The sequence below is a fragment of the Ailuropoda melanoleuca genome, chromosome X, assembly GCF_002007445.2.
Source record: "Ailuropoda melanoleuca isolate Jingjing chromosome X, ASM200744v2, whole genome shotgun sequence".
NCBI classification, from domain to species: domain Eukaryota; kingdom Metazoa; phylum Chordata; class Mammalia; order Carnivora; family Ursidae; genus Ailuropoda; species Ailuropoda melanoleuca.
Genome location: NC_048238.1, coordinates 97,335,196 through 97,362,980, shown reverse-complemented (window position 1 = coordinate 97,362,980; position 27,785 = coordinate 97,335,196). Strand labels below are relative to the sequence as shown.

Below are 27,785 nucleotides of genomic sequence, written 5' to 3'. Positions count from 1 at the left end.
AACATGCAGCAGACACGGGGGACCCCGATGACCCCCGTGGCAGTGGAGGGGAGCGGCGGAGCTGGACTGCACACAGTGAGAGGAGGAAGAGAAAATAAGGCTACAGATCCAGCGCAGGCCCATCCACGCTCTCTTGAGGCCCGTTCACTCCTGCTGCCTCAGGCACCTGCTTCCTCGTTCTGACTCACACAGCAATGTGCTCCTACCTCCACGAACAGGGCCTCCGCTCCCCATGGGGCACCTCTGCACCTACCACATAGCGGATTCCCTACTGGTTTACTTAACAACCATAAAGCGAATACAAAAGAAATGAGTACAAAGGAAACTAAAGTTGCTTAGTGTCTTAGTCCTCTAGGAGCCATAAGGAAACCACAACCACTACTCTATACCTGTATGGACAAGGGTGGGTTTTAGGAGGTTTGGATAAGATGGTAGCCACGAGGCTGAGGGTGCTCCCTTTCCGCCCACGTGGTTAGTTACAGTAGGTGGTGTTTGCGGTTTCGCCAACAGCAGGGACATACTCCGCCTTCTCTTAGGTGACAGAGGGCTGCTGGCTTCTCCAGGACGCTTCACTTTGTTTTGTGGCCCTGCCACGAACTCATCGGCTTCATCAATCATCATTCCCTAGAAGACATCAGTGAACGTGTTCCATTAAAGATCGTGCGTCACACCGCCAACACAGGCCTTGCTCACGGTCCAGGCCTGCCACGCCCTCAACACCGACTCGGTGCTCAGAAAGCACCACCCCGGCCCAGGAGAACGGGTCGCCAAGGTCAAACACGGCACAGTCGTGATTACCCAGAAAGCCTGAGGAATGAGCAACTCGCATCAACGGAAATGGGAATAAACCCACAGTGACCCTTCTGAGGAAGGACAAACCACTCTGAACCAACCCTGGGTAAGGGAAACAATTCCCTTTTGTGTGCTTTTGTGCTTTATACGCATCATTAGGAAATACTGATTATCACTGTACAGAATGCTGCATGGTGACGGTGGATGGCAGGCAGATGGAAAATGTCATTCTCCAGACAGCAACCTCACAGATTCAAACATGGCCGCCGTGGGGGCTTTTCACTCTCGGGGGTAAAGGATGAGAGCAAAAGTGCAGAAGGGTGGCTAAAAGCTGTTCTCATCCAAGAATATGAAAATATTTTCATAAAATCATGATAAATGACATTTCCAAGGCACTTTCCAAAGCAAAACAGTACAGAAAGGGAAAGCACATTCCCTGACCACATGTCAGGTCATGTTCAAAATGGAATCACATGCACTCACTCGATACTCCACAGGGCTCTATTAGTTAAGTGTAACAAATAGCCCCAGTGCTACAAGTGAGGAGACCGAGGCACAGGAAGATTAAGAAAAACTCCAATTAATTGAGGATGGGGGTGAGGTGGAATACCTTCTAGTCTCATTTTGTTACGAGAGAGATTATTGTATGGGCTGCACCTTACTTAATACCAATTGTCTTCTCCATGTGTGCAGACATAATCCCCATGTGTCCTCATCCTTAAATGGTCAAGTCAGCATCTTCCTCTCTCTCTCTCGCTCTCTCGCTCTCGCTCTCTTATACACACACACACGTCACATTTAGATCTCTAGTAGGACAATCCAAATAAAGCAACATCACCTAGTACTTCCTATTTCAAGAGGAACACTTCATCACGGTCTAGATACAGCATTAGAGATCTGAGTCATGGAAACAGGAAATAAATGGTGATCTCAATATTAAAGGAATTAGTGTGTAGCGGTGGGAATGGATACAGACTCTGGAGCCAGAAAGACGTGGGTTCAAATCTTGCCTCTTATCAGCCGTGTGACTCAGGGCATGCCACTTGACCACTGCGAGCCTTGATTTCTTCTTATTAAAGGGGCAGATGGGAACACTCAACTGCATTACGAGCATGAAATGTGATCGTTTAAAACACCAGCTCCTACTCGATACTCAATCGAGGCCTATTATTTTCTGCCAGCAACAGACCTTTGCACCAGGAGGCTCCAGCTTTCCATTCACAAAGAGCCCTAGAGTGCTATTTTATCTTTTAAACAAACAGAGGGAGAAGCTCTGATTTATATTCATCTTGCCCAGAAGAAAGGAATCATAGCAAGGATATCACAAGGTAGGTAGACCCAGAAATCGGCATCTTACCTTCTTATCTTGTTTGAACGGATTGCCGAAAGTATGCAGTCTTTTTGGTTGATCGGGATCAATCTCTCGAAGAGGAGAAGCCAATGTCTTAAGATATTCCTGATAGTTACCCATTTGTGCGACTGGAACACTATGAAGGGAATCTGTAACATCACGGGGAGAGAAACAGACGCTCCACAGCTCAGTGTCCCGTCCTTTTGAGAGGACGTGATCACAGTTGGCTTTGACGATGCAGACGTTGGCATCTAAGAGCCTAAGATCTCAAATTCCAAGATCCAAAAGCATCTCTCTTCATCCCACTCATTATTCAGGGTACCATCGCTACTGCCTACAAACTCAAATCACTAGGCCAACCACAACTCCCCTCCACTTCCAACCAGGTTGGAAAATGGGCTGACATCCAAGACCCCCCCACCCAATTTCAGGCACCATGTTTGTTCTGCATTTCAAACATCCTAGGCTCCGCGGTTATCTCTTATCATCCAGAGAACTTTGGTTAGTAGGCCTTATGTTCTTGGGAGAATGTGATTGTATCTACGGGCTCTCTTCCTAGAGAAGCCTCCTCCTCACCTCAGAACTTGGGTGTATAATTTTAGGAGACGGGCCAGGCTAAGATGTGCTCATTTTAATGGACAAATGACCCCTTTTAAAATGAACAAAAGGGAGTAAAGGAGAATTGTACACCATCACCAATTATCCTAGACACTATCAGGTTCATTCTTTTCATGTAAATGAGGAATTCTGGACTGAATTCATCGTGGCAGGCCAGTTGTGCAATTTCCAAAATCTGACAGACCTAGGTCCTGCCACTTTCCAACTCACAGAACCTGGACTAGCTAGAGAGAGAGAGAGAGAGAAACCAAGAAACAGACTCTTAACCACAGAGAACAAACTGATGGTTACCAGAGGAGAGGGGGTGGGGGATGGGTGAAACAGGTGATGGGGATTAAGGAGCGCACTCGGGATGAGCACCAGGTGTTTGTACGGAAGTGTTGAATTGTACACCTGAAATGAATATTCCACTATACGCTAACTAGACTGGAATTAAAATGAAAACTTCAAAAAAAGGGAAAAAATGCTCACTCTCAGTTTCCATGTCCATAAAATGGGCATAAAAACAGTCTCTCTCTCGTGGGACTGTTTTGAGGCTTACAAGAGCTGAAGTATGGGTAGTGCAGGATATATGCCAATTAACGCACACCTCCCCTAAACCCCCAGGACAAGCAACTTGTGCCTGGGGAGTGTAGGGATTCAGCACAATTCACACAGGGCATTCTCAGCCTTACAATACTACAAAATAACCTACTAGTTATGCAGGAAGCACCTTCATGTAAGTCAGGCTTGACGTGTTCCTAACCAACCAAAAGTACTGCTTTGTTCGTTTACCTTCATCTTGTCCCACAATAAACTTGTGTGTCTTCAGCAGACTGGATCTCATCCTGGTTAACTGGTCTAGAAGACCTCTACGTGGAATATCGTAAGCATTTCTATATGTCTGAGGTTTCAAATCCTATTCGAAAGGGAAAAAATCATTTCAGTCACTCCTGAGGCTTTTGACAGAGCGGTGTCATTCTTAACTCTCTTAAAATGTTAGTGAGTATGAGGGATAGTCAGTGTAACTAACTATAGCAGAATTCAGCTGGTGGCAAGTTTGCCTTCGATGGCCTTGTTCTGAATTCCAATATGGCCACAAAGTATTCAAAGCACTGGGAATATCCTTTTGCGAGTATGCAGCTGGCCTGGCCCATTCTGCCCCACGTGGACTTCCTCTATGGGAACTCGTGGGGCCAGGGGGCCCTGCAGGGGTGGCCAAGACTGTCTCGCAGCTGTACCCCTGAGACTCTTCATACCCGATCCTCTTCCTTGTCCTCTCCTCTCACAGATGCTAGATCAGCAGCATGGCCTGAAGGCTCTCCCCGCCTACTCCTGTCCTCCCTCCCCTTTAGCCTTCACAGACATTACCCCCACCCCCGAACATATCCTGTACATTAAATTCTATACGGGCATCTGCCGGCAGGCCAATTCCTGAACTGGTCCATCTGGATAACCATGAAGTCCAAAACAGGATCGTAATTATTTCAAAATTAAAGGCATACAACAGACACGTATCAGACAAGTTCAAACACACACGAATGATTTCTGTCCCCATTTACCTTGTTTAAGAGCCCTAACCGGAAGCCAGCAAATTCTTTGGTATTCGATTCTGTCAGTCTTGGTGCACTTTCCCCTATGATTTCTTTCAATAATTTTCTAAAATTTTTACTGTGTGTCAAGGACACGCCACCTCCAGAATGGTTTTTCACTTTGATTCCAATTTCCTGGGGAGGTTTCTTCCCCACGGATGCTAGTATTCGTTCTGACTCTAGTTTGGTCTAAAATGAAAGTACATAGTATGTTAAGAAAAGACCTACATGATCACTGTTGTTTTCACTACTTAAGAAAGGTAATACTTTAAGAACCCCCACAGAACAATCTTTCAATTGTAAATCACAGCAAACAGGGAGGGGGCTTAGAAAGGTAAATAACTTACTGCATTTTTTTTCTCTTGTCTAGTGTCAAAATTATGATTGAATCGTGGAGAAAATGGAAACTGGCTAAGACTTCCGTTCCTAGACATTTACTATCACGTTTTGTTGCTGCAGAATCTAGTCTAAGTCAACAAATTTATTTTAGACCCAGACATAAAGGTTTAAGACTCTGTATTTATAAACGTAAACTAGTGCTAAAATTCAGATTACATAGATGGGTATTACATCTGGAAAAAATTAAACTGTTTATTCCTAATATCGGACTGCCCCCAAAAAGTAATGCTTAATTTAACAAACATTACCATGTAAGTAACATGTAATGTGTACTCAGTAAGCTTCTAGCTAACTTACAAAAAAATCCTCTTACTAGACACTGTTAAACGACATTGATAAATATTGCTTGACAGCGTATTGTAGCAATATAGTGGACATATTTTGTGATTTACATACATCTGAGGTGGTTCAAGGAACACGGGAGACATAGTTATTAAATTAGTAATTAAATTAGTAATTGGAGTGATTATAAATTAGTAATAATCTTTTCTTTTTCTCTAAAAGAAGGAATCCCACCAATACCCAGTAAGCCCAAAAGAATTTTGAGTTTCTTATGGTTAGGTCAGAGATATTCACTAATTCTCACTATGATTGGAATTAAGTACACTTATTAAAAAATTAAGTATGAAATAAGGGAGAAGAGCACATGAAGGGTCTGTTTCCAGAAATGGTCCTGAAATCTCATTTGGAAAACTATACAAGCAACGTGTCCCAGAAGGTCCCAGAACTTGCATGAGTTTCAATTCTGCTCACTATTCTTCCTTGTGGCCAAACCCTGCTGACACAGCCTTAAAGGCCTAAGGTAGACATCAAATAAAAAATATATATAAATCAACAGGTCAATCAATCAATCAATAACCAAAACAAAACATTAACAACCACAACAAAAATCTATTAGCAGAGAGAAAAGGGGGTCGTTCGGACACTCGGTAGACCAGAAATCTGGGTTTGCCTTTACTTTCTTTTGCATTTATGAGCACGCTGGCCGGGCAGGAGCTGGTAAGCCCCAGACCGTCCTTCCGTCAGTGCCAGGTCCTCACAAGGTGTGTGAGCGTTCCCAACTGTGGAGTCATTTTGGTTCTTTAGTGAAATCTGACACTCTTTTGCTTACTACTGTCTCCTACAGGCCCAACTTCCAAACATATCTGACTTAAAGCCTGATGGCCACCGTAAATGCTAGTACTGCTCCCTGCCTGGGAATACCGTTGTGCAGAAGAAGAGAGTAAAACGGCTGCATCAATTGGTCATATAACATAACACATTTGTATGGCAGTAAAGCTCTAACTCAGTAGTTCTCAAATATTTCCATCCTGCAAGAATGGGCTAGGTAGAGGTGAGAAGTATGATAAGTAGGGGTGAGTGGAGGATGAGGTACTAATAGAGGGGCAGGCAAGGGACAAGGTGAATAATGGTAAATGAGGTGGGAGTATAAAGGAACAGGTGGAGGGCAAGAAGAGAGGAGGTTGAACTCCACTCTTCAGGTCCCCTCGGGGCCTATCACCCTCCAGCGTGAGGAACACTGGTCTCATCTCCCCGTCTCCAAGAAAAGCCATCTGGATATTTACTGCCTAAACACAAATGTCAGGCAAGATGTTGAATCCCACCACGCCTCCGTGTGCTGACCTAAAAAAAGGGGGGGGTGCTCTAGCCCAATGTGACTTGAGGAGAAACTAGGTTGAGGACAGACAAAATGTGACCCATGAGATAATTTTATGAAGCCTCTGCCCCTCTTAGGCCACAAGATATCAACCAGCTTGTGGGTAGCACAAACTGGCAAGCGAAAGGAGAAACGGCACAGCCTCCAATGACACTGACAGACCCTTAACTGCAGTTTAATGGTGAAGCTAAAAGCCATAGAGAATCACATTATTACTAATCCATAAAGTGGAGAAATATATACACATTTAATTTGAAAAATTACAATTACACTAAAGAATAAGGAAATGCACTTCTGAGGGCAAAGGATTTTTGTTTGTTTGTTTTTACCAATACTACCTGTTGGCTGAGTTTTTTAAGGTAAGAGATAACACTGTAACTAAGTCCACAATCTAAATTATCTGATATCAGATTTGGAGCTCCCATCATCCTTAGTGCTTTCTTTAATGGCTATAAGGAAACAAAATACACAACAGTAAGAATAGAATAAATCTTAAAATACTCAAAGTTCAGTTATAAGGGGCAAAGGGACATGATTCATTTCTTAGAAGTCAAGGTGCTGCACATAAAACCAAACATGGAACATTAAAAAGTGGCAATGAATATAGCAGAGGAGTAAGGAGCAGAAAGTAACAAAATCAGAAGAGAGTGGGATAAGAAGAGCAAGAAACAGCAAATTCAAACAGGTAAATTGCTTTCAGGCTTAATTCCCAAGTCATAAAATCATTTCATGTTGCATTTTATCGTGCACCCCATTCCTGCCATGGTAAATACTAACGCACCCCAATTTCTCCTCCCAGTGACACCAATGGTACCCTTTAAGATTCTGCCTTTTCACCTCTAGAAACTTGGCTGAAAGTTTGCCACATCTGCCTCTGAAATGATTTTGATCATCTTGATTTCGATTATACGACCAGTTCAAAATCATCATGACGATTTTTCTCAAATTGTAGGAACCCAAATGAGGCCAAGTAGCTTTTTGTTCTTTTTGGATGCCCCTCCCCCAACCAGCACCCCTGCTTCGTGCTGTGTCTCGGACACATTTAACCTGCAGGCAGTGTGTCAATATACGGCCTTCAGAATTGTTTTTCAGAGGGAAACCCCATATTGAAAATTTCTAGAGTTAAAAAGGGAAACTGGTATCATACATGAATCCAGATCTATTTTTCTTAAATCCCCAAATTCCACTTTCATAAGGTTACTTTTAATAAGAGAAACATAGACAGATGGTGTTGTTATAAAAAATAACCATGGCAGTTAAAGGCAATAAAACAAACAATTCTCTTACACATAATTTGAGAAGACAGTGGCGATACAAATATTTAGCAATAAAAATATCGAGCTTATTTCAGGGGTCCAGTTTTTGGTTCACTGACATTTCTGGTGACAAGAATCATCACTGATACAGTTAATGCATATATACACATAAATACATACTAATAAGTAGTACGGAGGCAGAGTTTTTAAGTAGCTGTCAAAAGCCTGTCGCCACTTCAGATTTGGCTTAAGCTTGTGAACTTTAAACAAGTCATCTGTAAGAGAAAAACCAAACAGTATTACGTGATTCCAGCCCTAAATTCCAAGATCTCTATCAAGCAAACCGCATCTGTGATATCATTTCCTAGAAATCTCAAGTTTTAATTGCATTAGACGAACCTCTTGTTGATTGGATTGTCTTTTTTGGTACGATTTACCAATTATATAGGGTATTTTTCTAGAAGAAAAAAATTCTCAGGTTAGATATTCCTCTGCCATCTGTGAAGCTACATAAAATATAATATGAAAGCCCTGACTCTGATCCAGGTGAAGTATCTTTCTGACCTGCTACATACGGGTAACGCGACTGTACTAATTTTCACCTGAGGGGGAATCCATGGTCACTGGTGGACGGAAGATTTCTTTTATTCGAGCGGACGGTGTTAAAGCAACAACAACAACAAAACCCCGAACTCACAGGGACAGAGAACAGATCGGTGGCAGCCAGAAGCGGGGTGGGGGTGCAGGGGGTGGGCAAAATGGCTAAAAGTGGTCAAATGGCACAAAGTTCCAGTTACAAAATAAGTAAGTTCTGGGGATGTACTGTACTACAAACTTGCAAGCTGCTAAGACGGCAGATCTTGAAAGTTCTCATCGCAAGAAATTTGTGATCATACATGGTGAGGGGTGTTACCTAGCGTTCGCAGTGTCCTTTTCGCAATGTGTACAAAATACTGACTCATTATGTTGTGCACGGGAAACTAATGTAGTGTTATGTGTCGATTACATGTCAATAATAAATAAATAGGGGCGCCTGGGTAGCGCAGTCAAGCGTCTGCCTTTGGCCCAGGGCGCGATCCCGGCGTTGTGGGATCGAGCCCCACATCAGGCTCCTCCGCTAGGAGGCTGCTTCTTCCTCTCCCCCTCTCCCTGCTTGTGTTCCCTCTCTTGCTGGCTGTCTCTCTGTCAAATAAATAAAATCTTAAAATAATAATAATAATAAATAAATAAATAAATAAAATAAAATAAATGGAGGGTGTTGTAAAGAGACTTTACAAAGCATACAAGAACAAAAGCGAAGCCTCTAACTTCCAGGCAATGACGGCGGGCTCTAAATTATGCTTTGGATTTGCCTTCATCAGCCTATACTTTGTTTAGTCCTATTCCCTCCCCCCTTTCATTTTTTTCCATTTCAGAGGTGCAGCATTTCGAGCCAAACTTTGGGTCTGTCAAACATTAGTTAACAATTGGGTTAGTTGAAATTCGAAACTCTGTACAAGTAAGTATGTGTCTTGAATACCATGTGCATTAATACCCCTAAAGACACTGTCCTTAAATAAGTGGACATCCCCTACCTTTTTCACACTTAAATTTAATCACTTGAAAAACCTAAAGGCATATAGACACTACAGGAAAATTTCCAAACCATGTCATTATTTCCTTCGGAGGGTACGAAAAGATATTTTTTATATATTAATTCAAAACTGGTATCACCAGACATCAACAGGAACCTGCCACGCTTAATACAAATGCCGAAGATATTTTAAATTCATCTTCTATTTTGTTTCTTCAGGTTTCATTGGCTCTTATCCAAAAAAATCCAAATGCTTTACTTCCAAGGACAAAAGCGTCCCTATGCCATATGCATAATTTCTCTACAAATAGGCCTATTCTTTGAAATGCTCAATTACTCTAGTTAAGAAAAGCAACTACACATTTTCTTCCTTTTACTGCTATAATAAATTATTCACCCCTGCCGAAACTAATTTAAATGAATTTACAAAGTCATAAAACGTGGGTCTTTTGTTCTTTTGGTGCAGGGTAGAGGGAACAAAGAAAAACAGATCTGAAGAGATTTCTGGCTCATTGTAACATGCAGGTCCTTTAAAGACCATTCATATCTTGACAGAAAGGAATGAGACGCGGTGGAAATATGCTGTTATACTTGGGTCTTTATGTGGAGTCTGTTGGGAATTAAGCAGATTTTTGGAAACTGACAAATTGAAATACCACAAGACTGGGGAGACATTTAGATATAAATAGATTAGATAATGAGAGTCAAGAATAGTCTTAGAATTTCAAACAATGCCGATTGCAATGATTCCACCAATTACTCTAATTTAGTCTAATTATTTCTTGTCGGAGTTTCTGAAATGGGGGAGGAAGAAAGAGAATGTTCCACAGTCTAGATTAAGAGTAGAGAGCTACTGGGGTAAGGCCGCTTGAGTCACATTCTCCGCAGGGCAGGAAAGGATTTCCATGGCTTTAGGTGGCATTAGGACGGGACAGGGGAGATGTCATCAACACTCAGCTAGTCAACATTTGAAAGACTGAGGAGATGAGAGTGTAGGAGAGTGAAGTGATACTGCCCACACCTCCAAAACTACTAACATTTTCCCTTCATTCATTTCTTCCCATTTCCTGCTGCAAAAATGGGGGGAAGAGGTGGTTTGACTGCCAGGCTCAGCTACACACTTAGCAGACTGAGATTTGAGAAACCACTTTGCCTTTTTGTGCCTCCGTTTCTTTTTGTCCTCCTGATCGGAACTGGTCTTAATATGGAGCTGAATTTTACCTTTTTACACAAATCCCACTTCTTAATTAAAAAAAAAAAAAACCAAACAGGGGCGCCTGGGTGGCACAGTCAGTTGAGCATTCGACTCTTGGTTTTGGCTCAGGTGTGATCTCAGGGTCATGATCTCAGGGTCGTGAGATCAAGCCCTGCCTAGGGCTCTGTGTTCAGTGCTCAGTGGGGAGTCACTTGGATTTCTCCCTCTCTTTGCCCCTCCCCCCACACTCTCTCTTAAATAAATAAATAAATAATCTTTTTTAAAAAACAGGTGAACTGAACGTGGTATAGTTAAGAAAAAAAAGTTGCTACAAATGTCTTAATTTCTGTAGTTATTGGCCCTCAATAAAAAAAAATTTCCTTATTGAGAGATAATCTTCTTGCCCACTGTGATATTCTGGTTATCACCCTACTAACATGATTCTCATGATGGCTCACTGATCCAATTAAGCCTCACTTATCCATTCCAGGTAAGTTTTCATGCTTAAATAATTAAGCCTCTATTAACTACTTTTGATGGAAATCTTGAATCGATAAGGAAAAAAAAACAAGGGTGACCTTTAGGGACAGTTATCACACGAAGCAGTAATACAGTGATGTCTCTTGGCATTAGGAAGTGTGACTTAACTTGTCTTTTTACTAAATGCCCTGTCCACCAGACTGCAAAACTGTCCTACATCTTTATATAATGTGCTTCAAATGGAATAGCAGTGCCTTCAAGAGCTATGAAAATAACAGACATTAATAATGACAACAGTAATGACAATGTTAATAGCAATTACTGAGCCGTTACTATTTGCAATTTAAATGCATTAATTCGGGGCGCCTGGGTGGCACAGCGGTTAAGCATCTGCCTTCGGCTCAGGGCGTGATCCCAGCGTTATGGGATCGAGCCCCACATCAGGCTCCTCTGCTATGAGCCTGCTTCTTCCTCTCCCACTCCCTCTGCTTGTGTTCCCTCTCTCGCTGGCTGTCTCTATCTCTGTCAAATAAATAAATAAAATCTTTAAAAAAAAAATAAATGCATTAATTCATTTAATCCCAACTCAATACCTTGGGGATACATACTATCATTATGCCCATTTTACAGATGAAATAAGTAAGGCACAGAGAAGCTATGTATCTTATCCAAGGTCACAAAGCTAGCAAAGGGCAGAATCAGGATCCATATGAGGGCAGCCGTGCTCTACAGTCCACACTCTTTTTTTTTAAAGATGCATTCATTTATTTGAGAGAGGAGGGAGGGGCAGAGGGAGAGGGGGAGAGACTCTAAAGCAGACTCCTCACTGAGTGAGGAGCCTGACGCTGGGCTCGACCCCATGACCCTGAGATCATGACCTGAGCTGAAATCATGAGTTGGACACTTAACCAACTGAGCCACCCAGGTGCCTCTCTACAGTCCATAGTCTTAACACTATGGGGCTACACAACCCAGGAAGTGAAGTAATGGTGGAAATGTTGAGAGTGCCTATTTCAGAACTCAACATGAAACCCAAGTTTGGGATTCAGGGGCACAAGGACTTCTGGCCTCAAAGGGTGTGAAAAACCCTGTGCTCCCTGGGAAGACACAGGTTACAGAAAAGCCTGGAAATGGATATTTAAAGCCAAAGGGCAGAATGGGAACTGAGTCAAGGATGGATTGACCCTCAAATGCATGTGTGCCCTCTGGGGTTCCTGGTTTGAGATGTTTGCAGAGGGATGGTGATGCCCTAGGCAGGGCTGGATCCTTGGTGTCATGGGTTGAGGAGGACAAGGGACAGATGTGGCACATGTATCCCTTGTGACAGAAGACATTGCAGGGAGAAAGGGAACTTGGTATTTGAGGAAGAGGCAGACTAACGGGTGACCAAGCAGACAGAGCCAGGAGCTGACCTTACCTAGTACTGGGGAGTGTGAGAGTGGGCAACACGTGGCTACTTAGGCATGGCAAGTTTAGACAAAGGAAGGACTGAATGCTTCCTCTTAGCCATTATGCCATGTCCACATCTGACCTCTATTACTCGCAAGACCAGCAAAGCCCAGGCTTAGAGGGTGGGTCTCGCTATTGTGAAGAGCTGTACATCTCAATTTCTACTGGGAGACCAGCTACTCTGGTTAGGGCCACTTTCATATAATAATTTGGAAGGCAGGCTGAGTTTAGACCAAAGATGAGATCCTAGAATTCAACCCCTGATAGTTCTATAGAACTTTTCCACTGCCCTGCGGTAATAGGGCCACCTCCACCCCCGCGGTGTCAATGGAGACCACGTGGGGAGGAGTAACGAGGAACTCCTACTTCTCCCAGCCTGGGAGGTATCACTCTAGTGAGGATCCAGAACCCCCACCCCGCCCCCACAGCAGTAACGAGGAGCCCCCCTCCCTTTGAGTGTCAGCAGAGGCCAAGTGGGGAACCTGGACTTCTACCCCCTCCTGGCACTAACGAGGCACTACCTGGCAATTTCTGCCAGGAGTGTGAGAGGAAGCTGAGCCAGAAGGGCTTAAATAAGATTGAGACTCATAACATAATACCAAAAAGGCACAGGATTCAACTGAAAATCACTCATTGTACCAAGAACCAGAAAGATCTCAAAACAAATTCAAAAGACCATCAAGAGACACCAACACTGAAAAGGCAGAGATGTTAAAAATATCCGACGAAGCTGTAAAAGAAGCTGGTACAAAACATGTTCCAACAAGCCATTAGAAACAGGCACGATACAATGAGAAAACAGAAAGCCTCATCAAAGAGAAAGTAGAAAGCAGAAGATGTAAAGAAGAACTCAGTGGAAATCTTAGAAGTGAAAAATACAATAACCAAAATAAAAGGCTCAACGGATGGGCTCAAAAAGCACGATGGAGCGGACAGAGGAAACAATCAGTAAACTGGAAAGAGAACAAGAGAAATCACCCAATCGGAATGACAAAAGACACACACACACACCACCACCACCACCGCCACCACCACCACCATAATGACGGGATCTGTGATTTGAAAAAATTTTCCCGGTTCCATAGCTTGCCTTTTCACCCTGTGGATCATGGCCTTTGCTGCACAAAAGTTGTTAAGTTTGATGGAGCCCCATGTGTTTATTTCTGCTTCTATTGCCTGTGCTTTTGGTGTCACTGCTCTCTCATTTCTTTAAATTTCAAGTTTTCATTTTCACTCCAGTTAGTGAATATACAGTGTTAATATTAGTTTCAGGTATGAATTTGGTGATTCAACACTTGCATACAACACCCACTGCTCATCACAACAAGCGGACTCCTTAATGCCCATCCCCTGTTTCCCGTAGCCCCCCACCCCCCTTCCCTCTGGTGACCAGCAATGTGTCCTCTATGGTTAAGTGTCTGTTTCTTGGTTTGCCTGTCTTTTTTTTCCCTTTGTGCATTTGTTCTATTTCTTAAATTCCACATAGGAGTGAAATCATATGGTATTTGCCTTTCTCTGACTTATTTCACTTAGCATAATACTTTCCAGGTCCATCCGTGTGGTTGCAAATGGCAAGATGTCATTGTTGACGGCAGAGTAATATTCCTTTGTGTGCACATACTGCCTTTATCCATTCACCTATCTATGGACACTGGGGCCACTTCCATATCTTGGCCATTGTAAATAATGCTGCTATAAACATAGGAGTGCATGTATCCCTTTGAATTAGCGTTCTTGTAGTTTTTGGGTAAAGATCTAGTAGTGCGATTACTGGATCATAGGGTAGTTCTAGTTTCAATTTTTTTTTCTATTTTTAATTTTTTGAGGCATCTCCATACTGTCTTCCCCAGTGGCTGCCCCAGTGTTCTTATTATTTCTTACAAATGCATGTGAATCTACAATTATCTGAAAATAAAAGGCAGTCTTAAAAAATAGAAAAATAATACCATTAACAGTCTTAAGTGGAGATTATCTAGCCCAATCCTTCACTTACTAGTTGGGAAAATTGAAGTCATAAAGGCTGAGATCGTGCCATTTATGACATGGACGCTACTATGCTAAGTGAAATTAAGTCACGACGAGAAAGAGAAAAACTGTATGATTTCACTCATCTGTGGAATCTGAAAACACAGAAGAAATGAATAAATAAACAAAAAGCAGAATCAGACCTATAATTACAGAGAACAAGCTGACGGATGCCAGAGGGGAGGGGGCAGGGAGATGGGTGAAATGGGTGAAGGGGGGAGGGAGGTGCAGGTTTCCGGTTACGGAATGAATACGTCACGGGAATAAAAGGCACAACATAGGGAATGTCAAGAATGGTATTATAACAGCGCTGTACGGGGACAGATGGCAGCCACAATTGTGGGGAGCACAGCAGTATGCAGAGACTTATCCAATCACTATGTTGTACCCCTGAAACTCATGTAACATTGTGTGTCAACTACACCCATGTAAAAATATTTTTTAAGAAATCATTAATAACTAATAAATTTATTTGAATTTATAAATAATTTAAACAAATCCACAAAATATAGGTACTTTCTACCGGTACCCTTATTAACCTCAAAGACATAACCTATATTTTGTATCAATGACAATCACCTTTGAGAGGACATTTTTAGATTGGACTAAGAAAATCGGTAGACTACACAAAACAATCATGCTAATCCATTTACGATGACCCATTCTTCACCTGCTTAACTTGCAACATTTTTCAGTACACTTAGTACAAACACGATTTACAGCACTAAAAATCTTACACTTTTAATGACCACATTAAAACTTAAAGGTTGAAACTTTTTGCAAAAATTAAGAAACCCCATCAAATAAAAATGATCCCAATTTTACAACTAGAAGGATACCACGTGGTACGACTATACTGCTCCAAACAGATGCGGCTCTTTCAATGAGAAAAAAAAAATCTCTACACACATTTCCAGTGATATCTCGGTAGCAGCCTCTGGAGTTGTTCCTTGTAGAATTTCACCATGGAAACGACAGCTTCTATGACTACAGTAATTGCAGAACTGACTCTCGTACCTCGTTCCTTAACTTGCCTAACACAGATGCTTCCGGAGCATTTAAGATTCTTTTATGGGGGAATGAGTGTGAGCCAGTAACAACCCCCCCCCCACAGAGGAGCCCTGTTTTCCTGGAGAAAACCATCAGATTCTTGGAACATTAATTCCGATCAATGGAATTTTTGGTCCCAAATTAGTCTATGAAAAAACCAAGTCGCTTGAAACCCGGTGTGGGGGAGGGGAGCATTCATGCTTGCAGCCTAAAAAGCAGCAGAGCCAAGCCAGAGGCTGTGTCTCTAAGGTCTGATGTAAAAAAAAAAAAAAACAAAAAACAAAAAAAACACCAAAACCAAAAACAAAAAACAAAAAAAATCAAAACAAAACAAAAACAACAGCAACAAAACAGACAGAACAGGAAACAGTGTGCAAATTCTATCCTTCCAAACCCATGTTTAGCTTTTTCTATATCCTGATATCAATTACTCTTCGACTACGTTTAAAATGCTTAGCACGTTCTCCTATTTTTCATTTCTGTGGCGTTTTAAAGATGAAGAAGTGGCACATGCTTTACTTACCTAAAAGAGGGAGTAAAACCGGGTAGTTGTACGGCATCACAAAGAGGTTTACACAAGTTAAAGTCGTACTGGCTTTTAAATAACCAAATGGATAGCCAAGTTCATTGTATTTTCCACTGCTAGTAACAAATACCTAAGAACATGAAGTTAGACACAGTGATGACAATAAGGATCGTATGTGAAACCAAGCTCCCAGCAACATTCCAGAATGACATCTAAGGCGCAGCATAACTGTAATGTAAAAAACAGCAATAGTGCTTTCAGCCTAAGGTTATGTCCACACAGGCCATACTAAATAAGAATGTTCTGATTAGAATTCTTTATACATTATATTAAGAACTGAAACCCGGCTCTGCGCTCACCATTCGGAGACCATGGGCTTCATCAACAATGCCCAAATATTTGGGTAAGCACAATGGCAAATGAGGCTGAAATACCACTAAGTGATACCAGCCATGAAAACAAACGGACTTCTCAAAAGAACAAGTGGTGACTGGAGTGGTCATTATTTGGAGGCAGAAAGGAGATGCTTTGGTTCAATCTGGAAGGCATTTTCTCTTATAAAGGATGCTGGCAGAGCAAACATTCAGTAACGATCAAAACAGTAATCTTTATTCCGTGTGACTATCGTCTTATTCCTCACTGATGATTCCTGATTCGATAGATATTATACGGTCAGGTCCCGTACACTCGATAGGCTGGGCTCACGTCCTCTGGCTACCATGCTTTCTCTCTGTTCCCTGTTTACTCTTTGGTCCAAGTTAGGGCACCGGTATATACTTTTAGGGACCTAGACCTTTGCCTTTTCCCGAGTCCTCCAGCAGGATCATTGAAGACAAAAGTCAAACCCTGATGGTGAACAGAATCCATTCACCTCGCTAATTCCTGGTGCCAGCCATATCACCTACCAGTTGACTGAATTCTTGCTATATTTAGTTGTAGCTAAGAATAAATCTCTCCTGTGTCATTTGTGACCCCACAAAACAATGAGTCGTGCTGGTGCTATAAAACAGGACTCGTCTACTAGATTTCATGCCATAATCTGAAGCTTAATAGAAACAAAGTAGTATAATAACACATGGTGGATTTTCCCCTATTCCCTAAGTATATGTAACAGAAGAAGGGGGGAAATCATCATAAAGGATTAAAAATGTTACACACAGCCATTGGGGGTCAGACCTAGGAGGCCCAAGAGAGGAGAAACAGCGTTTTTTGTTCTTCTCTCTCCCTTTCTCTCTTTCTTCCCTCCTTCCCCTCCTTCTAATAAGCCCCGAGTTTCTCCAAATTCCTTATCACTTCCAGATAGAACTGGGGTGGGGGGGAGGCGGTTGGCTCAAAGGGATAAGAGGCCATCTCATCTAGAGAAAGTGTCTAGCCCAGGACCATGTCATTGGTGTCAGAGCTAGGGTTGGAATCCAGGCTCCACTACAATTTAGCCACATTTCTTGGCTCCTGGTTCATCTTACTCCTTCTCACTCCCACTAATTCCTTGCCTTTGAACTAAACCAAAGTCACATAAGGTATAGGAGATAGGCATATGGCACATTTGAGGGGTAGTGCAGGAAGCGAGGAAAGGATTTCTTATGTGCCTTGGGAGAAGCTTTACAAGAAATGTGCCATACAGAAAAAGGGCTTATTTTTAGGGGAAAGGTAGGATCTGTAATTGTATTTGCTTTTACTGCAAAATTTGTGTCAGTCCATGAAGTCAACCTCCGATCGTGGTTTTGAGTTAACATTCTATCATCCTTATCTCTACATTCCCAGCACATTTCCGGGGCCTTGTACTGTAATATAAACATACATTCAGAAAAGTGCATGAGTCCTAAGTATATAGCTCAGTCGTGAAAGCGCATGTGTCATTGGCACCCGAATCAAGAAACAGCACATGACCAAAAACCCCTTCGTGTCCTTTGCTGGACACTGCTCTGCACCCCCAGGAGAAACCACCAACCCGATTTCTGACACAGCCAGCCCACTTCGCCTCTTTTCGGGCGTAGATAAAACAGAATCATACGATATGGGATCTTTAATGTCTGGGTTTTTCCACTCAATATTATATTTACGAGATTGTTCTGTTTCTTACACTTGTACATTCTTGCTTCAAGTGTGTTCCTTTTCCCCTACCCAGTTTTAGCATCTTCGGGGAATTTAAGTAGCTTGAAGACAACGAGGAGCAATAATCTCACATTTTAGGATGAAACAGATGGGAGTCTAAAAGTGTTTCTTGCGTAAATAGAACCTAACAATTACTGATTGCTATATGGTGCTGGCGTTTAGAAATAGAACAAACATACTTCCAGCATAGGACTTCCTTATTATATCCAAATGAAAGGGCTGTGTGACTGCCAGGTCTGGATTTTTACAAACTAATATCCGAAGGTGAGTCTATTAATAAATCAGCAAGCCCTTCGGGCTGAAGTATAACACTCAGAAGAGCCGGTAACACGGGCATTTGCCACGTCCCAATAAAATCCACGTTACACATGCCACTGTGCTTTGTACAGGAAGAGAAGTGTGACTACGTGACACTAACACAAAAAGTAGTTTCAGGGCTTATGGCGTTTTTTGTGTCAAAAACATCTTGTACACCTGAAACGAACACTAATTACACTGTACTGTTAACTACCTGTAGTTTAAAGAAAAACGTTAAAAGAAATTGATCTTGTACTTCCAATCTGTCAAGCTCATATGAAACTTCAGCTGCGGAAGCTGTAACTAAATAGAATTACACCACTGAGGTTAGGGTTTCTTAACCTCGGGTCCCTGAGTAGGCTTCAGGGGGTCCTCCAAAGCCTCCCAAAGATACAGGTGTCATCAGAGCCCCCACCTCAGATGGCAATGTATGCAGGCTAATGAATCGCATCACTCTGAAATTATTTGCTTGGCCCTGTTGCTTATTTGATAGCATTTGTTAGAAAAATTATTAACAGACTCCCACATTAACCTCTGACACTTCTGAAAACAATTCCCAGATCCCAGAGTGGGTACAGACATTCGGCCAACAGGTAAGGGTAAGTACCTGCCAGCAGGTATGGGGAGACTTTCGTTCCAGGATGTACTGAGTTAAGGGTGAAGGTTCAAGTTCGTATTTGTCAAAAGGAAGTTTGTCTATTACCATTGGCTCACAATCTACGCAGGAGAACCTCACAACAGGATGAGATGTTCGTGGAGGCTAAAAGACAAGAGGGGAAGATATGGTCCGTTATCAAAGTGAGCTTACGTTGCTGACAAATCCGCAACCCCTTTCATGTTTTGTGAAACCATCGCTGAGCTATACCCCAGTGCATTGAAGAGGAGGGCATCGCCAACAGCGTCCATCTGGGGAGGGCACAGAGACTCTTTGACTCTGTCTACTTGGCATTGGGAGGAGGAAAGGTAAATGAGAACACTCGTAACTACAATTTCAGTGAAGTAAAGATGACAAGTGCTTTGAACACGGTTAGGAAGTCACTAATGATCCATAGGATGAACCCCGATTTTCAGATCCACTTTGCAACCTCCAAGCATGACCTGCCCTTCACTCCTTCATACCATGAGGTTAAAGCTAGTCCCGATGCTGCTAGCTAGCGAAGAAGAAATCCATGAAGCTGTCTGATGAGCTAATGACAGGGCTAGGGCCACTAACGAGCAAGCAGAAAAATTATAAAGCCATGGAAAGGGCAAGACAGGTACCAAAAAAGAGCCAGTCACAACACCCAGGACCAGTGGAAATCTCTTTTCAACTTGAATTTTTACAGCCCTTCTCACACCCGCACACTTGCCTCGGGACAGCTGGAGCCAAGGAGGCTTTGGGCTGGGCTGCAAAGCCCTATGTGCCTGGGGTCCCAGAGCGGATTGGTGGGGCAGCCATTGCGTTAACAGGTTTAGTTTGTGGGGATGGACAGCACCGGGGAGAGAAATGGTAGCAGCCAAGAGCAAGCCAAAGAGATGAGGAGATAGGACAAGTCCCAGGGACAAGGGTGCGACGTGGTTCCCCTTCTTCTTGCCGAGAGATCTCTCAGGCTAATGTGAATAGGACAAAACATTTCCATTTCCCTTATAAAGGGGAAAAACATGCTCCTTTGCCTTTGTGATTTACACACCTACAAGATGCTTTGACAGCCATCAAATGTGCTTTTATTTTTTTTTAAGATTTTATTTATTTATTTGACAGAGAGACAGACAGCGAGAGAGGGAACACAAGCAGGGGGAATGGGAGAGGAAGAAGCAGGCTCCCAGCGGAGGAGCCCGATGTGGGACTCGATCCCGGAACGCCGGGATCACACCCTGAGCCAAAGGCAGACGCTTAACGACTGCGCTACCCAGGCGCCCCTCAAATGTGCTTTTAAAGCTGGAGGGATGGTAACAGGGGCATGTGTGAGTTAGCTGGAATTTCTTTTATTCCAGTTTTTCCCGATTTTCTTTTTTTTAAATATTTTGTTTATTTATTTGGGGGCGGAGAGAGAGCATGCAAGTATGGGGGGAGGGGCAGGGGGGCAAGCAGACTCTGCACTGAGCGTGGAGCCCAACATAGGGCTCAATCCCACGACCGTGAGATCACAACCTGAGCTGAAATCAAAAGTCAGTCACTTAATCGACTGAGCCATCCAGGCACCACCCCCATTTTCCTCTTAATTAAACCTGAGAAATGTTTCTGGCTTCTTAGATTTAAATCAATTTTTTAAAAGCCATAAAGGCACAAGTGAAGCCCTGTCACCAGCAATAATGTCATAAATTCGTAACTAAAACATTCACTCGGGTTTGGAGCTAAGAGCAACTGGGCACTGAGACCTGACCAGTGTGTCACCTTGGAGCCCTGAGGGAAGGCGGAGGAGATATACCCTCACCCACAGCAGGGGCAGAAGTGGCTCTTCAGTCCTACATTCTCATGGCGTCTCCTGAAAAAAGGAGCCTAGAAAGAGTAATCCAGAAGAAAATACAATTCATGTCAGAAATTTCTAAAACGTACACAGAATGTAGATTGGCTGAACCAGGAAGGTGCTGACCTGAAGGTCCAGTGATCGTTTGGTGCCCCTCCCCCCACACAAGAAGGATCACTCTGGCCTTTGTGCAGAGGCTGGGGGGAGGAAGATGAAGGGAGAATGGGTTTCATACGCTTTCGCTCATTAGCAGACACCCCTGTCCCCCAGATGAAAGTCGATTCATCTGGTACCAGAAGCAACTACAGTGTCGAACCCTCTTCCCCCAATGCAGTGAACAAAAGAAAAGTCCTCGCTTAGAGATCATTTTTAAAATATTGCTCAATTATCCATCGTTGAAAGGTACACTGCCAAGGAACTCAAGTCCATGGGTTAAAAAAGATGAGAAGCAGGTCCACAAAGTTCCACTACGTGTCTAATGACTCCCTAGGGGGAAGCAGAAGAGCTTCTGTTCTGAATATGTTTCTAGAACCTATACAAGGTGCAAGCTAAGTTTTCATTTCCTGAGGATGTACACGAAAAACAATGCTAGCACTCTTAGGACATGGCGTTTCCCATGTCAATCAACTCAGCCGCCCGGAAATAAAAACCAAGCCACAGATGGCGGCGCCATCAAAAATAACAATGCTTTAACATCCAAAGTGGGCAGTTCAAGTGGCAAAAGGCAACTAAAAGAAAAGAATGCCAGAAGAGCAAGGAAGTCCTCTCTTGCTTTTAGGTACAAGCTTAGACTTCCAGCAAGAGATAAAAGGTATAGCTTAAAAGCCTCAAAGCCATTTTACAAGGGTCACTGTAATCAGCAAACTGAAAATCCAGAATGATGTTTACCTTTTTGTTTTATGACACTTACTAGTGAAGGTAAATTCTGATCTGGCCAAAAAGATTCTGGAATTGGCCAATGTCCAACAGGAACACCAGTCTTAGAGTTAGGTCGTACATAAATGAGCTTATGACAACTATGCCATGGTTGAGCAGCAAATGAATTGCTTGGCCTGGATGAATCCATAAGTCCATCTGAAAGTTAAACAAAGACAGACACTAAGACATCAGTTTCTTTTTACAGCTGCTGATCTCCTTCCACAAAATTTTCACCTGAAAGCAAAGTACAAAACAAGCCAAAATGGTAATTCATGAAAAATGAAAGAAAGAAAAGACTCTACCAGGATTTCTGAATGTTCTCTCTAGCATTTTTCATCTAATCCATCCCTCTAATCCAACACCCCATCCCCATCCTTAACTATGCCCCAAACACCTAGTTATATGGAAAACTATTACAAAATTAGTTTTCAATTCTCTGAATTTGGACACATAAATTACACACACCAAACCACTAGAGTTATTTTTTCCAAATTAGGCAAATGAAATTGCTCATCCCCTGGTATAGTTTTTACATTTTTGGGATCTGACAAAACAGGTCATAAATCCCATTTAGATTTTCTTTCTCTTCCCAATTAGATGAAAAAAAAAAGTATTCTTTACTAAACAGACCCAGTGACCACAAAGGCAAAATAAAAACAATCCAGAGTCACTCAAAGATAGAAGAAATGTTGACAATACAATCTACATATATAGTTGTGGGAAGGAACATAAAGCAAATGCATCAAGTTATAAATTCATGATAGTTTCCCCATCCGCCATTAAAATTCCATGGAAACTGGGCATTATATAACGTCGAAGGGTGTATCCAGAATGTATAAATATTATTGAAACTAGCATATTTCATTTGCCCCCAAAAGAGGGAAAGGCAGAGTTATATAACCTTTAATGCAATAATTCCATAGTCTATATTTGTAAAAGAGATGTTCTAATGATTTGAGTCATATTTCTAAAATTACAGGTCATTTGATTTACTTACTTAAACATTACTTTAAACAAGTAATTACTTTACACCAGGAGATTTACTAGGGTCCATGGATCTCTAGGGAATATATGTAATGGCTTCAGGGGACCAAGAGACCCCCCTGAAGTTGAGCTCACAATTCTGGGGATGTTCATCTTTCTGAGGAGATAGTTCTTAGCTTTCATCAGAATCTCAAAGGCTAAGAACCCTGGACAAAGGGGAAATGGAGCTAGAAAGAAAATCGGAGCTATTTACAGGACACCAAATCCAACAGGCTTTCCATAGGACAGTTCCCAGTTCACAGTAAGGTAACAAACACAAAGGTATGGATGGAGCAGTCAGTTGTTAGCAATAGAATATGTCCGTCCTCAATTAATTTAATGAATTTCAAAGAGGCTGTGAGGCCTCAGTCTTCTGCAGTAGACGTTCTTAAAGTGGAGTCTGAGAAACCCTAGAAGTAAATACAAAATTGTATTTGTGTGGCCTATGTCCACTATTCTAGGGAGAGCTGTCTCTTACAGGGTTCTGGGAACTAAACATCAAAAAGGTCAGGAACCACGGGATCCACAGCTTCAGACCGAAACGTGTGTCTTTCTGAGCAGCCGCCACTGATTGTGGCCACACAATGACAACGTATGGATCAGGTCAGACAAGCAGCACGGGTAATGATGTGTGTGAGCGCACAGGAACGAGGAGAAGCAGCAGCCTTACAGAGTACTCCCGGGAAGTCTTGAGGCACAGGGGTGACCTGAGGGAGAAGACCCTTCCCCTATACAAAAGTACTTCTGCGATCATCTATTTTGAGAGGTTGAACTTTCTGTAAAATGTCACTTGAGGAAAGTTTCGGCAGTTAAAAAGTGGCCGGGAAAATCCCGGTGTAGGTTCTTATAGGATGCTAGCAGTTTCTGGACACACATTCACCATCTCTTGCTGACATGCAGTGACAAACACAGATTTCAGAAAGATCGCTTGGCACAAAACCAGGTTACAGGTTAAGTGGCAGTCCGAAGTAATTCTCCAGCTATTTCGTGAATCAAGAAGCGAATAAAAGAGCGTATACCCAGACTGAGACAAGGGGATATGAAAAGCGTGGGAGAAAAGGAAGAATTTTCATAAGATTTGACACTGAATTAAAGTTGTTAGAATCTGACCACACTGGCAGTGAATGAAAGGCATTTGTCTGGATGGATGTTTGCAACCCCATGAATGTGTACAGATAGTAAAGACTGTGTCTATGATTAGTTTAATGCCTTCCCCATCTCAGATCATTCTCCAGGGTTAACAAAAAAACAAAAAATGGTCATCTACTGTACCTTCTCCAACAGGAAGTGGGTCTGGTCCCGTTTTTTCAAAGTTAATAACTACACCGCTCTGAATTTTCTGGACTAGAGATTCTAAACACTGATTCAACATTCTTTGTGTTCTAACACAGTAGGAGCGACCTATACCAGAAGGAAGAACACACAGCGTAAGTTGGATCAAATAAAATACGACTTAATGATATAAGCAACGGAAATCCTAAAATATATCTTGAACTGATCATAACCACGTTGGCAGCAAACCTCACACTCATGATGAGCATAAGCGGCAGAGCTACAAGATTCTGAAGGAAAAAGCAAGACCAGACAGAATATGGTGCTTGAGAGAAACCATACCCTGCCGTTCTGGATTCTTCCTTTAGAAATCATGAGATATTGCCAATACCTCCTGTGACTTCACACATCTGTGTGATGGCGGACTCATCAGTCGGTACACTCCCTAGTTGCTCTGGTTCCGTGGGAGCCAATCCAGGCAAACGCAACACCAGGGCAAATAACCTTTGATCCCAACGAAAAGGTTCTTTGGTTAGTTCACTTCCGGGCAGAGGAGAATTCAAGGGGAGATGAAGCTGGTAAGGCAAAAGTTGAGAAGTTTTCATCATAACAACCCGGGCAACGGTGAAGAAAGAGTTAAAAGGGTCGCTTTTCGTTCATGGACTCGTTAATCTTTCAGGGCTCGTGGAGAGAGAAGGAGAGGGAAGGTTTGATCAAACGTGTTCTTAACTGGCAACGTGTGCCTCCCCCAGAAATAGCGGCATGTTCTCTGCCATTTAAACGAAACTTAAAAAAAAAAAAAAAAAATCTCACCTCTTCTTGAACACCAGCAGTACTTGTTAACTTGTTTCCATCTGTGATGGTAATTAAAATAGATGGTTCTAAAAAAAATGGATTTCTTCCCTAAAATACATTTAAAAAGTATTAGAGCCATGTAAAGTAATAAAATTGTATTTAAACTTTTTTTTTTTTTTTTACATTTGCCTTGCCAGGGATCTCTCAAGTGTGTGATAAAATTTGCCTGGATAAATGAGAAGGAAAAGATTAGGGACTGAAACGGGTGGGAATCAAAATAAGGATCCCCTGCTGAGGTTAAGATTCAGAATACACTGAGGAATTTGTATCACTCAGGAGCTCCCCGAACTATAACATCCAAATACTCCTCTCCCTCTGCTTTCCAAGTAATCATGAAAGAAAGATATTAAAGAGATTATAATGGCAGCAGCTTCCACACCCGTGAATCCAATTCACCTGAGTCCTGGCACGGACTGGGGGACAGTAGTGACTTATGCTCTGGAGCTCGGACAGGGACTCTGGTTATTGTGCGCTGAGTTTTCTAGAGTAAGGACAACAGGAGCACCAGATGCTGTCTTGCCTTTGTCTTATTCTAGAGCTTTTCAATTGAATTGGGAGACACGAGGGAGTTCAGGACACTGAAAATTTCTCTTTAATGGTCTCTTTCCAATATTTCTCAGCAACTTATTTATCCCATTCTCAGATATCTGATGATCTGATGGGGAGGCAATTTTCACTACATATTTTATGATCAAGCCACATACAAGGACCCCCCACCCACCCCAACAGAGGGATCTATTTTAAAGCAGGTATTTAAAAGTTACAGACTTCCTTTTGGCAGTTGGGAAAAGTAGCAGAAAACTTGGTAACCACGCCCAATTTTAAACTCTTACCCCAAGTCACCAAAATAAATTAGCTGTACTCACTCAAAGTTTTTTTTACCTGTCCATAATTGTCTATTCCAGATATTAATCTATTGAGATTTAACAAATCAAATGAGGATCTTAGAGCCTGACCAAGAGTAGTCAGTCCAGAAGCCTGAAGATTTTTTAGTTCACTCATGAATGTTGCGTGATTTTCCTTCCAACCAGCCTGAAAACCAAACATTTACAAAGAAATTCCCGATTATACAATGAACAATATATAAAGTGCAAGCAACCGCTAAACAGCAAGTATCAAACCTCTAACAAACTAATAGTTCCTTGATCTAATTCTAGTCTATGTCTTGACTGACCAAGTGGAACTGAAGCAATCAGTGTCAGAAAGATCTGTCAGCATTAATGACCAACGGCAAAGATGCGAACAGTGCATTCATCCATTCCGGCTGGAAGGCTCTGCCTCAAGAAGTCCAATCTTCTGTTCAGGTCCAATCGAACCTACCCAAGCACCTCAGTATTTACCTTACTTTGACACAGACGATGAGCATCAAGTAAGGAAGGAGAGGAAGGACTATTTGTAAATGCACTGAGAGACAACTCGCTCTTGAACGTCTGATCGACCTGAACTTTTCTAACCAGGATTCGTCCTCCCAAACAATTTTTTCACTTTAAATAAGAGTCAAGGGGGGGGCGCCTGGGTAGCGCAGTCGTTAAGTGTCTGCCTTCGGCTCAGGACATGATCCCGGCGTTCCGGGATCGAGTCCCACATCGGGCTCCTCTGCTGGGAGCCTGCTTCTTCCTCTCCCACTCCCCTGCTGTGTTCCCTCTCTCGCTGGCTGTCTCTCTGTCACATAAATAAAAATAAAATCTTTAAAAAAAAAAGAGTCAAGGGGGAATTCTAGGAATAGAGCCACAACTATTTGAAGACAACCCTTCTGGCATCTTCAAACATTCAGAAAGCCCCAAATCTAGAAAAAGGGGGAGAAAAAAATTTAAAAAGTTTTGGCAAAGAAGCAGCGTCCCCTAGGCACCCCCAGCAGCAATGGACAACAGCCAAGAACCAAAGAGTGGGTCACAGAGGAGAAGGCCAGCAAGCGATAGAGCAAACAGCACAGAGTGGCAACTCGGTGGGATGAATGGCCACCTGAGTCTCCGTAGCCCCAAGGGCAGCAGCGTGAGATGCTGAATGCTGAGGTCATGCCAAGCAGGCCAATACGGCTGGAGGCGGAAGCAAAAGCAAATAAGAAGAGATAAAGTAAAGCATTTAAATGTCACGTCTCGCTGAAAGCATACTGTCCATTATCCACGCAAGTACAGCAAACGCGATCTTTGCGAGTTTCACAGCCTCCAGAAGCAGTTTGGGTCAGGATGAGTGGGAGACAGAAAGGGGGCAGGGTCTGCGTGACCTGGAGCAAACCTGTTGGCCCTGAGGACCTAAACTGTGTTCTCCACAAATGAAGAGGGTTAGGCAAGCAGGCGGTGCAAAATGCAACCTGAGGGAGGAGTCACTCCCGTTGGAATACATGAGAACGGCGCCCCCTTCAGCTGAACAGTCTAGAGCCCGCATAACCACGCAAGGTGAGGGTGGTCCTGGTTAAGATCCAGTCCAGTCCAACAGTCTGAGACTCTATGAAATTAAAGATGTGCTTGGTTGTTTTTAAAAAAGACTCCTACCATATCCTATAGATCAAAGGATCTAAAGGTAAAACCTTTCCACATGTTCTTCTGGCCACACTATAGACATGACTTCCAGCGCCCAGGGAAAGCAGAGCACGAGAGTAATTCTTTGTGGCCCCACGAAAATCTTACTGGATTAGACAAACCCAACTCTACTTAAAGGGAAGGCCTGTGGTGTAAACTGTCCTCACCAAATACCTAGAAATATCAGCAGGTTACAAATCACACTGAATTCAAAAATAAGCTTTCTTCTTTGTGGCGAAAGAGACAAGTGGCCAGAAAGTCAGGGAGGGCTTCTCACCGAGCACAGGGCATCTGTGGGAGAGCGTGGGATACCGTGCCCTGATGCTGGGAGTGGAGGACCCCACCAAGAAGAGAACAAGAGTCCATAAAAGGCTAGGGCTTTGTGGGGAACCACAAGCAC

At 42.7% G+C, this 27,785-nt stretch overlaps 1 protein-coding gene across 6 annotated transcripts in view; it reads right to left on the bottom strand.

Annotated features, from left to right (window-relative positions):
• INTS6L (integrator complex subunit 6 like) overlaps positions 1-27,785 on the bottom strand; it is a 53,369-nt gene that overhangs the window by 4,711 nt on the left and 20,873 nt on the right. For 2 of the 6 annotated variants that reach the window (XM_019793345.2, XM_019793344.2), the window contains 13 exons: positions 25,749-25,898; positions 24,825-24,914; positions 24,403-24,586; positions 24,012-24,140; positions 21,709-21,872; positions 18,959-19,111; positions 15,940-16,072; positions 7,825-7,919; positions 6,727-6,837; positions 4,303-4,521; positions 3,536-3,659; positions 2,150-2,292; positions 390-624 (listed from right to left, as the gene is read on the bottom strand). In XM_019793345.2, the coding sequence (XP_019648904.1) occupies positions 390-624; positions 2,150-2,292; positions 3,536-3,659; positions 4,303-4,521; positions 6,727-6,837; positions 7,825-7,919; positions 15,940-16,072; positions 18,959-19,111; positions 21,709-21,872; positions 24,012-24,140; positions 24,403-24,586; positions 24,825-24,914; positions 25,749-25,898 (1,930 nt within the window). The remainder of the gene's footprint in view (positions 1-389; positions 625-2,149; positions 2,293-3,535; positions 3,660-4,302; positions 4,522-6,726; positions 6,838-7,824; positions 7,920-15,939; positions 16,073-18,958; positions 19,112-21,708; positions 21,873-24,011; positions 24,141-24,402; positions 24,587-24,824; positions 24,915-25,748; positions 25,899-27,785) is intronic. The other 4 variants (XM_011217359.3, XM_019793346.2, XM_002930533.4 and 1 more) reach the window with 4 other exon arrangements.